General features: G+C 37.7%; 1 protein-coding gene across 1 annotated transcript in view; it reads right to left on the minus strand.

Moving 5' to 3' along the window:
- Positions 1-11,545, minus strand: part of LOC131038673 (uncharacterized protein At3g49140) — a 260,478-nt gene extending 248,933 nt beyond the window's left edge. Inside the window, exon 1 of the mRNA XM_057971181.2 lies at positions 11,282-11,545. Within this exon, the coding sequence (XP_057827164.2) occupies positions 11,282-11,348 (67 nt within the window). The 5' untranslated portion in view covers positions 11,349-11,545. The remainder of the gene's footprint in view (positions 1-11,281) is intronic.
- Positions 11,546-12,563: the final 1,018 nt, after the last annotated feature.

Genomic DNA, 12,563 nt, shown 5'->3' on the forward strand with positions numbered 1-12,563 from the left:
AGTTCACCAGAGATGGGAAGGAAGACCCTGTATGGCATTGCCATACATGTGAGACCATCTAGTCCGCCAATGGGGAGACTATGTTAGACCAAGGAAGTCTTTTTTACCAGACTGGCATCATTGGAACAGAGATAGCATAAGTGATAATCTAATTTTTGTGAATGAAAAACAGTATTTGGGGATATTAAGATGTAGGCAAATACGTAAAAGGAGGCAGCTGCAGAAAAAGAGATTATGATTCTACCAAAGTCAGCTAAAAACAACTACATTGTAGCTGCTAAGATGTGTGACCTAGTTGTTGATCAGGTATGTCAGGAGTGGGACAAAGGAAAAAAGAAAGAGGTTTTCTCTTTCAAGGACGAATATGAGGCAATACAAACCAAAAAAGAAACTCTCTTTAGACAAGGAGTCAAGGGAGGAAGGTCATCAAGGCAATAAAGAAGTTTACAGCCCCATGACCTCTCCTTTGTTGTGGTCGTCAGAACTCTATGTAAGTGAGCTCATGAACATGAAGAAGAGGATTGAAGTTTTAATGGCCAAGGGGCAACAAGAAGGCAAATGATTAAGGGAAATCACAAGAGCTAGTGGGAACCTTGTAAGGGAGAACAAGATGCTAAAAGAGCAGATAATAAGTCTACAAAACCGTTTAGAAAGAGGACAGCAAGAATTAAACAATGTAAAACAAGGGATAGAACAAATGAAAGTGACGGGGAAAGATAACTCGGAGTCAATGAAAATAGATATCATAGCACAATTAGAGGAGTCTCAATCTATAGTGGAAGACATGACAGTAAGAGAGGACAAGTTAAAAAAGCAGATAAAAGAAGCCAAATCTTGGACCGAAGTGGTAAAAGAACCAACAATGTGTCAAAAGGAGATCATAGAAAAACAAATCAAGAGACAAATAAGAGAAGAAAAAGACAAACAAGACAAGGACGTAAATATCATCATCGAAGGCTTGAAAGACTTTGGGGAGAAGGAAAGAACGGATATTCTAGCAAGGGATTTTCTCAAGGACAAGCTTAAGTGGACAGGTTGTATCCAAACAGCAAATAGGATCGGAAAGAGGATAGGAGAAGGAAGGGATAGACATGTGAGATTTACTCTAAGAAGCTTGGAGGATAAATCTATGATCTTAAAAAATAGGGGGTTGCTTAGAGGTACCTATATTTACTTAGATGAAGATTTGATTTTTGCTCAACAAAAAGAACTAAGGAAAGAATGCGAAAAAGTGAAATCAGCAAGAGATGCAGAGAAGTGGGCATGGCTGAAAAATGGGAAAGCTCAAATTACCAAGCGGTGGACATACAAGAAATAAGGACTCGAGGCCCCACGGGAGTATATAAACATAACAAGTTGGAATTGAAGAGGTTACCCATGGAGAAGAGGACCAAGGTTGGGGCCCATAGGAGAGGAGAAAGACATTATTTTTCTTATGGAAACACATTAACATGAGGGATGCAAGGTTCCATACTTTGAAGGATACAATAAAATTTCCGTGTGGAATGAAGTGACTGAAATAGGTAAAGGACATGGAGGGATAACAATCCTAATAAAAGAAATATGGAATGATATGGTGAAATTAGAGAAAGAAGACCCAAATAAACAGTTTATATGGCTGAAAATAATAGATAATGAGGACAAAATTTGGATGGCGGTTTTCTATTTTACTCCAAAAAGTTCAAAATTCTATAAGAAGGGAAATCTAGATAACAAAGATCCATATGCTAAACTAAAGAAAGATATCTTAGCTTTTAGCAATGTGGGAAATATTATCCTAATTGGTGACTTCAACGCTAGGACAGCAAACAATCAATCTATTCAGTTGAGCAGCAATGTGGAGGAAGATAGCAACCCCTTATGGTTAGGGGAAAATGAGGACCTTCTTTGGAAAAGGACTTCGCAAGATGGGAACGAGAATGTGTCACACTTTGGGGCTGAGTTGTTAGGCCTTTGTAGCTTATATGGTATGGTCATATGTAATGGAATGAGAAATTGGCCGAGATCCAATAGTATCACTTGCAAAACTTACAATGGACAAAGTGTGGTGGACTATGTGATATGTTCTCAGAGCTCTATTTCCAAATTGTTGGACTTCACTATTGAAGGCTGTAATATCCCACTAATTTTTTTTTTTATTTTTCAAGCCAATAACAATTCATCCACAACAAATAACCCGTTAAGGTTAGAGTAATAAGCAAAACAACTGAAAGGGAACCCTTCCACCTTTTGTTCACCGAGAGCCCAGACTGCGAGGGTGAGAGCATACGGTGTTCCAGGGATCGTCAGCATCAATAATCAAATTGAAAATTACAATGCATGGGCGGCAAGCCAGCCCCTTCTGCTTATCCAACAAGATAGAAACTAAACTCTTGGCGGTAAACCGACCAAGGGAAAATTACAAGAAATTGAAGTTCAATCACTCTACCGCGTATTTCAGTGAGAGGACATTATATTAAACAATCACTCTACCGCATATTTCAGCGGGAGGACTGAAAATTACAAATTTGTTGCATATCAGGAGGCAAGCCAGTGTCTTCCACTTATTCAGCGGGATGAGAATTACAAAGATAGAACTGGTTAGTAGTACTACTACCTAACCTTACAATAATAGAAATGATAGAAGGAGAGTAATGCAGATTTCTACAATAAAGATATAAATTTCTGTTACAACCAATCTGCAAGCTGGAAACACAGACCAGTAGCCTAGAGAAATGCCAAAATACTCATAACTCCCTCATTTTACATCCAAGTCAGCTCAAACCAGTCCCAAACCCACCGTACATCATATGCAATGGCAACCGACCAAAACAACACCCCAAACAGACCCTTATTTAATTGGCACGCATCCCAATGCAAGGCAGAAAACCCACGCCTAGCCTAGGAATTTCGATTTAGCATAATAAATTCAAAGCTTAAACAAACATGCTATAAACTTACAAAGTTTATCGCCAGTACTAGGAAGGAAGATAGGAATGATACCCATAACTGTCGATCACTCCAGCAGAGAGGTGTGACCAAAAATATGCTTCAGCCACAGGCGAAACCAGCAAGTTCCAGAATCACTTCAATCACCAAAATGTCTATGGCAAACTCTGAGAATGTAGAAGAATACAATGCACAGCTAGGTACTGTATTTCAAGTACGAAACCAGGTAGCACTAGGGAGACGCACTCCGAAGCCTCAAGTTCTATCGCCAATCCGGCAGCATAACATTACAGATTTTAAAGATTGTGCGAATGGGAACCCAAGCCTCATATTTATAACTTCATTCTTCAAATTCAAATGATATCCCTCCAGATTCCACGCCTTGCATTTGAATTTCATTCCACTTACATGTGGACCCAAGTGTAGCACCCATTCTCCTAAGTCAAAACTCACTCCCAAGAAGGGGGAGGACCCACGTTAAACACTTAGGCACATAATGGTGATGCAAAAGTGAAATAATATCCTTCTAAAATATTTCTCATCCCATAGAACATCTGAATTTCGCCAAACTTAGGATTAAATAGGCATTAATCCCAAATTTAATAAACCAGTAGCCAATAAATAGATTAATTAAATATTAACCTTAGGATAAGGAAATAATATTTAATTATGTTGCAAATGTCTCCCGCACTAATTATTATCACCACCAGGATGAAACTGAGCCCGGACAACCACTGACTACTGCAGAAATCAGAACCCTGTCTACTGCCAAAAATAGAATTGTGCCACACAGCCACTTACTAAAAATAGTAAGTCAAGAATTAATGCTCAGAAAAATATGATCATCGCGTCCAGAGGCAAAGCAAGGAGGGCTCAGTAGGATAGTGGCACCAGAATGGTCATTCCCTGACTTACTAAAAATAGTAAGTCCTCGTTTCATCGATACTAGACCCTGATTACTCATTCCACCTAGCCTACGAGTCTTAGGAATAGGCTAATGGACCACTGAAAGAGCATCAATGAGAAGGGGACATTACAAAGGTTGTCCCGCAGAGATGAATTCTGATCATATGCCTCTTTGTATTAAGTTTGGCATAAATACTAAAAGCTTGCAAGAAAAGAAGAATCAACACCCTCATAGGAAGGTCAACACACAAGGTAAAAGTCTTATAAATCACGAAAACCAGGGGCTCTTAAAGGTAGCTCTAGAAAAACACTTGCAGTTGGAAAAAATCAATTTAGGGAACAAGGGAAATAGGAGGGAAAAAGAGTATGTTAGCAGCAGCATGCTGATCCCTTTAATACACAATGCTTTGAAGGTGTGAGGGCATTCTAAACCCATGAAGAAGGTATCAAATACCTTTCCAGCTAACCCTTGGTATGATAAAGAATGCAAAGCAGCAAAAAAATTTCTCAAAGGGAAGGACTCAAACAAGGAAAACAAGCTCATATACAAGCAATTGATAAAATCAAAGAAAAAAAATTATGTAATCTCAAGAAGGAAAGATTCGATTGCCTTGGGGAAACACAGTCCCAAAGGATTTTGAAAGGAGCTACAAGACAAGAAAAAACAAATAGAAAATAATATCGCAAATGATCAATGGCTGGAATATGTGAAGCTCCTCTATGAAAGAACAGATGATAAGGGGAATCCACCCACAATTGACACTTCAGCTGAACTTTTCTTAGTGACAGACATCAAACAAGGTATAAAGAATTTGGCAAGTGGTAAAGCACAAGATATTGATGGTCTACAGGCAGAATTTTTAAAGTGGGGAGTTGATCTCCTAGCTCCACATATCAAGGAGATCTTTAATGGAGTTATCTAAAACACCTTTCCAGTTGAATGGACAACTAGTGTTGTCATACCTCTTCACAAAAGTGGAGACATCAATAATCCTTCTAATTACCGTACTATCATGGTCAACCCTCTCTTTGGAAATCTTTTTGGGAGTATGCTAGAGCGTAGAGTCAATAAATGGGCAGAAAAAGATGGAAAAAGGGTAGAGGGCAGGCTGGTTTCCAGCCTAAACATTCCATCATTGACCATTGCATCACTCTAAGGCATTTCATTTAAAAAATTTGGGACAGCCAAGGTCAAGAAGCCTTTTGTTGCTTCCTGGATTTCAAAAAAGTTTTTGATTCCGTTCCTAGGGATCAACTTTGGCACAGGATGGATGAACTCAAGGTTCCAAAGGAGTTTAGAGCTGCCGTCCACAAACTATATGAGCAGGTTAGAGCTAAAATCAGAACTAAAGAAGGGTTGTCTGAGTGCTTTGGCAGTGACATTGGGGTCAAACACAGGCTCCCATTATCTCCCACGTTGTTCGGCTTATATTTTGATAAACTTGAAGAGTGGCTCAATAATATTAATGGGGAAGGTATCCAGTTGGCAAGATATGTGGTGAAATTGCTGTTACATGCAGATGATCTTATTCTTATTGTAAAATCAGCACAAGGTCTGTGTAATATCCCCAACAATTTTTATTTTTTTATTTTTAAAAAGTTTTCAACACACCAAACACCCGTTAGGGTTATAATAATGCAATCCAAACCAATTGAAAGGAACCCTTCCACCTTTTGATCATTGAGAGCCCAAACTGGGAGGGTGAGAGCATACAGTGACAAGGGATCATTAGATACAACACTGAAAAATGCAGATTACAATATTGGGCAGCAAGCCAAACCCTTCCACTTTCCAGCAGGCAAAAACAAAGAAACTTGGCGGTAAACCAGCCAAGGAAACAAAACACATTCAAACACAAATCACTCTACCGCGATATTTCAGCGGGAGGACTTTTCACTAAACAAAACTCAACTCAACCGCTTATGTAGCAGGAGGAACACAAAGATCACTCGACTGCTTATGCAGCGAGAGGACTGAACTACAAACAGAATTACAAACACTGAAGGCGGCCAAGCCAACCTCTTCCACTTACACAGTGGGAACTACAATGAAGTTCTTCAGATACGATAGAGGTTAGTACTACTAACCAACAATTACAATGATGAGTACAATGAAGTATCAATAAACAAAACACTGAAAACTCAGAGAATTACAAGCTAAAACACAATTAGACAAATCTGATATAAAATACCAGCAACACTGAAAGTCTCACAACTCCCCAAAAACAGCTCTAAATTCCACACAAACACAGGCAAATGAAAGGTATGACCAAGATGCCCAAGATAGGAGCACAAAACCACACCAAAAACGTCAACAAGGAGCGGCACGCAATCCAAGGCACCTCCAAAAAGGTACGGCCAGCAAGGAAGTTCGACTTGCTGCTAAAAATCAAAATCCACACCAAAAACTACACCCACACGGAAGAATAATCGCCCAACCAATACGCTTCCAATGAGCTACTACCCAGAATAATCTTTCGCACAGGCAGGGAGATATGAACAAATCTTCACTTCAGCCACACCAAACCAGCAACACAGGAAAACACTCCACACTCTGAAATTCTGAAACACACACACTGAAAACTAGAAACACACTCACAAAACTTCTCCAATAAACACACTAATCAGCTAGGTACTGTATTTCAAGTACGAAACTGTGCAAGCTAGGAAGCCACAACTCCGAAGCTCAAACTTGTTGGCGGCAATATTGTACACGGAAATAAAACTAGTTAATTAAGTTGTAATTGTGTTGGTTAGTTGGCAACCGAGGGGTGGTAGTTCCGGTGCGACGGTTGGCACTTGCACCCCCTCGGCATCTTTATATACTTCCGAATGTAACTTGTGGGGACAACGAATTATGAATGGAATAACATATCTGATACTTGTCTGATATCTATGGCATTGTTCTGCATTACGTACTTCATGCTTTAAGTATTCACCCGAGAGGGCAAACAAAACTCAATCACCATTTTGGCAACATAACATTATAATTTCTCCAAGATATCCAAAATGAGGCACCCAACCTTGTATTTATAGATTTCTGAATCTGAAATTCAAATGCAAATGGTGCCAAATTCCCTTGGAATTCATTTCATTTCATTTGATGACCCCTTCCATACTTGGCGTCCACCCTCCAGGCCTCCTAGTCGAACTTAGCCAAGGTACACAAGTTCAAATCATGGAAAACATTATAAAATATGAAATGACTTCATTTTTTGGGTGCCCACCTAACTTAGGACATAAAATATGACTTAGGATAAATGATATTATTTTTCCTTACTAAATCGTTCCTCCAAAATTGATTAGTAAAATAATTAAATATCAAACTTTAGGATAAAGTAATAATATTTAATTAAGCAATTATAAATCAACCACTGATCGCTGTCAAATCAACCATGTGAACTGAAGTGCAGAAAACATTAATCTGAACTGGATTGGAGCTTTGCTCAAGACTGCCAAAAATAGCACTGCCTAAACTGACACTTACTAAAAATAGTAAGTCATGAAAACAACTCCAAAAAACATGCTCGTCGAACCCTAAGAATGAGCTCGGAAAACCCAGAAAAACCTCAAAATCCAGTCAGCTACCACCAACTTACTAAATATAGTAAGTTCAAAAACCACTTCAAAACAAGATGCATGTTATACCTCTATGAAGTTCTCAAAAAACCCAAAAGGAATCCACAATCAGAATCGAAGAATCCGTACCATATCATCATCAATTTTCTCTTGCAAAACTCCACAAAAATAGGAAACCCTAATTCCTCATTCCAGTTAGCCTACGGGTTTCCGGAATAGGCTAATGGACCACTAGTTACTTCATGCTGAGAAGGAGATATTACAGTCTGAGAGAAATTTGAAGGCTCGAGTTATTTTGTCAAAAGGTTGGGATGCAAGTGAATACTAGCAAGACCAAAGTCGTGATATTTTCTTTGAAAGAGAAGCAGCAGCAAGTCAGTTTTATCTTCGAGGGCAGCCCCTTGGAGGTAGTGGAAGAATACAAGTACTTAGGAATTGACCTTCACAATAGACTCAATTGGGAGACATGTAGATCAAAGAGGATCCAAGGGGGTTGGAGAGCTATATACCTTCTTTAGAACAAATGTAGGAAAGCAGAGTTGTGGGATTGGAAGACTAAGAAAACCCTTTTGGTTTGTTAGTGATGCCAGATATCCTTTATGGGTGAGAAGTTTGGGGGAAACAACATCCACAACACAAAACACGGATATTTTGACGTGGAAACCCTGTAAGGGGAAAAACCACGGTGGGAAACCTTACCCACAATCAAATGATACTACTGCAGACAGTATGTGTATACAAATGGGGTCTGCACATGCAGAAAGGCCAACCGCCTAGAACACACTGCTCAAATGGGAGTCGCAATGACTATAGTAGGATGGTTAAATCATAGAATAATGTACTACTCAAGATAGCATCTCCAATGTTGGATTCAATACCGGTTAAGCTCTGACAAACACCTTCAAACCTTCCTTGAACCTTCTCTTATGGTTTGCTCAAATGATCTTCAATATTCGCACATACCATGTTACATTACCATACCATAACCTTACATATCATATCCTCTTCTATCTCATCTCAAATGAGATCTTACATATATACAAAACCTAAGACCAAATGTGTAGGTCGGCTTACTAAGAATATTACAATAAGATCAATTACATATAAGTCTAGATGCGATGCATCATGTCGGCTCAATACATTTACAACAATATCCAATCAATAAATCATCTCCATAACGTGTCGTGCTGATTTGGAATAGATAATGCATACCGGTCCATAACCTTGACCAATCTGCCGGTAACAACAAATATGTCAACCCGATTAGACCATAAACCAAAATACCAAAACCAAGTATCCAAACCATGTTTTTGACATAATCAAGTGATCTCCAAATGATAACAAGTCATCATCAGTGCCGGTGAACAATATAACTTGCCGGTGGACAATATACCGGTGACTGTGCATAAGTCACTGAACTTGCCGGTGAACAATATAACCTGCCGGTGGACAATATAACAGAATGTGCATAAATCACTGAACTTGCCGGTGAACACAATGTGCCGATTCAACATATCCAAAGATCTCCAGAAGGATGAGTGTTGACATCAATGACAAAACTAATGCAACACATCTATAATACCAACAGTCCGAGATAAACCACTAAGAGCACAAGAATAGTCCCTTCCAAGACCAAACTCAACTACCACCTCGGTCATCTCAAACACCCACATAACAAATGGAGTATTGTCAACCAAAGTATAGCCATCATGGCTCTACACATCCAAGTCTGATGTCCAGCAAGTGTATAGACGAATGACTGATTCTACACACATCATATGTGTCCAAAATATCACCCAATATCCATAGAATCAATATTCCCAAAAAACTATTCACTGTCCCTCCTTTCTGGCACTCATGCCAAGGGCAATAACAATTACTCCCAATAAAAATCCCAGCACGATACTTCCAAATGATCTGCAGCATGCTAACAATCACCTTCAGCAGTTAACATATCACTTGCAGCTCTGTCAAAGAGACGTTCCTTTGCCGCAATTCAAGATGCTCTTAAAGACCCTTATAAGTGATATTTTCCTGCAAGTGTACTTGAAGCATGTGCTAGGTTATAGGACCTTCCAAATATAATCACCTCAATCATTTTCAGATCAGGCACCAACACTGCTTGTCTTTCCAATAAATCAGCTGATGACATTGATGATTTTGATGAAAGCAATATGATCAGTTATCTTGATTTTACATGTGCAGATGCACTAATATAAACCAGTTTGAATTATCTTTTAACATTTGACAATTAAAATTGAACTATCAGTTATCAGCTGTGTTCCGAATTTAACTCTATATATTTTGTGAAAATAATGTGTGTGTGTGTGTGTGTGTGTGTGTATAGTACGGCTTAACCCAGCAGTCCCAATCCCAGAAAAGAAGCAGGAAAACCCATGAACCCAAAAACCCAAACATCAAACTTGAACCAGCAGCTCAGCGAAAAATACCTCATTCAGCCAAAATGTTTTAATTGGCAATCATAATTCCAAATTTAGTAAGAAAGCAACTTCACCAATAAAATTTAGCATGGCAGCAGATTAAAAAGAAAAATTTTCCTGTCAATAAGTTTCTAAATATGTAAGAATCATTAAAAGCATTACTTAAAAACACCTCAATCCCTATCCATTACTCCACATTTAGCAGAATGGAGAGCCTAGTACTAAGATAAATTTACCTTGCAAAAACTTGCTATATTTGTTAGATCTGTTAAAACCTTACTAAAAACACATCAATTGGCAAAAAAAATTCCAAACTTAGCAGGAATGGTAACTTCACCACTAAACTTTTGTGGAGCAGAGGCAGATTAGTAGAACAGATTTAACTTATAAAAGAATTCTAAATTTGTTAGAAATATCAAACCCTAACTGAAATACACATCAATCTGCCCAAATGTTCCTCCAAATTTAGTTGAGAGGGCAACCCATCACTAAACTTTAGTGGAATTGACACAGAATTGTAAAGTAAATTTATCTTGCAAAAACTCTATAAATTTGTCGGAATATCAAGATTGTAAATAAAAACACCTCAATTCCCAACTATCTCCCCAAAATTAGCGCAAAAAAGATGCTTAACAGCTAAAATCTAGTAGAATGGACAGATTAGGAAGATAAATTCACCTTCCAAAAACTTTCTAAATTTGATAGAAATATCACATACTTACTAAAACACATATCAAGCCGCCAAAGTGTTACCCTAAATGATGAGTCCCTAAATGATGAGTTTCATGGCCAAACTTTAGTAGATAGATTAGAATCATGAATTTACCGGACTAATTTTTACAAAATTGTGTACCACATATCTAACCACTGCCAAAAACGCACCTCATTTCTTAAATATTTTCCATATTTAAGGAAAATGGCAACTTTGGCGTTGAACTTTTAGGGAATGGACATAGATTTGAAAAAAAAAATTAAGAAATCAAGTTTTCACAATCCATTAGATTTGGAAGAGCTGTTTCTGAATAAGATTGTGTGTTAGCTTTTTCATAAGGTTTAGGATCATGCTCTATGAGATGAATAAGAACAAAATATTACAACATAATCTGATCCAGAAGCAGCTCTTCCAAAACAAATTTACCTAACGAACGAAAATTTTATAAATTTAATAGAAATATCGAGCTCTTATTGATAAACACATCAATCCGCCAAACTGTTACTACAAATTTAGACAAATGGACAAGATTTGTAGGGCAAATTTACCTCAGCGAGACTTTCTAAATTTGTCACAAGCAATAAACTCTAAATTCAAAAAAAAAATCATTCAATCCCCGAAGATGTTTTACTCAATGTAGAGGCAATTACTCGACTATAGCTAAAAAACTTGACGGAAATGCGAGTACACCGCCAAATTGGTGAGATAAAATTACCTGGCGAGAGCAGAGAAGAGGTTTTGCTGCTGTAACTAAATCCGATACTCATCGACAGATACACCATGGTTTTGTTTTGCTAGTTTTGCTGCTCCTGTTTTTTTTATGTTAAATTTAGACCTCCATTTATTGTTTCAGATATTTTAACGGCGTCAAAATAGCCGTTTATGATTTACGTAGGAGAAGACCAGCAATCGACGTCATATTAACGGCATTCTAAGACGCCCATTCCAGTATGTATTTCTTATCACGATTATGGAATATGCTATGGAAGCGTATATCGCATATTGCACTAATGTACAACGGTGTTGGCCACGTCATGTTTCTACATTTTCTCGTAGGAAAGAAAGCCCATTCTGATTGGTGGACAAGTAAGATATTATCCCAACAAATCTATGTCAGCATTATTTCCTATTGTATGTTTCTTTGTAGGGAATTGTAGGAGGCTTAGAAGTTTAGAAGGATATCATGGACATTCCGTGGTTAGATTATGCAAAAATGTTGTAGGAAAGATATAAAATTAAAGATCGAATTTATAAAGTTTACTATGTTAAAGATGTTCTATAAAGAAATATAAAGGAATGAATAAAGAAGTTTGATATGGGTAAAGCTCAAGACATAAATTAAAATAGAGTTTGGAAATTTTAGTATTAAGAGAGGGATGTTTAACAAGGTCATTTAGTATGATTTTCTAGCAAATTTGACGAGTGTCATCGTCATCTCTTTAAAAGTGAGGATATCAACAACTCGACAAATTATTGTACTATAATGAGTAATTCTCTTTTGAAAAACTTGTCAGAGGTGTAGTGGACCATAGAATTAGCCTTTGTGTGGAAAAGAAGGGTAATCTAGGGTGAATGAACGAGTGTCTTTTAGGCCAAAATGCTCAACAATTGACCACTACATCACTCTAAGAAATTGCGATTGAAAAAGTTTGAGAAAAAATAAGGGGAAGAGGTTTTAGGTTTTTTTGATGTAGACATAAGATTTCGATAGTCCATGATGTTATTGTGTGTAGCTTATGGTAATAGCTGTGAGAGTTTATCCTCGATGTTTTGGATCAAACTACATGATCTATCATCAAGAATAAGAGAGCATGACAAGAGAGAAAAATAGCAAGATTGTTAGCAAACCGGGCTAGATGAAAAAAAAAAAAGTAGAGGGGGAGAGAGGGTATGAAAACCAAGGAGACGAGAGAGGGTGGGAAATGGTGAAAAAACAAAAGAGTGGTTACTAGAAATTAATAAATAAAGAACACTGGACTAAACTAAAAAGAGATAAA

This window comes from Cryptomeria japonica, chromosome 9, assembly GCF_030272615.1.
Source record: "Cryptomeria japonica chromosome 9, Sugi_1.0, whole genome shotgun sequence".
NCBI lineage: Eukaryota > Viridiplantae > Streptophyta > Pinopsida > Cupressales > Cupressaceae > Cryptomeria > Cryptomeria japonica.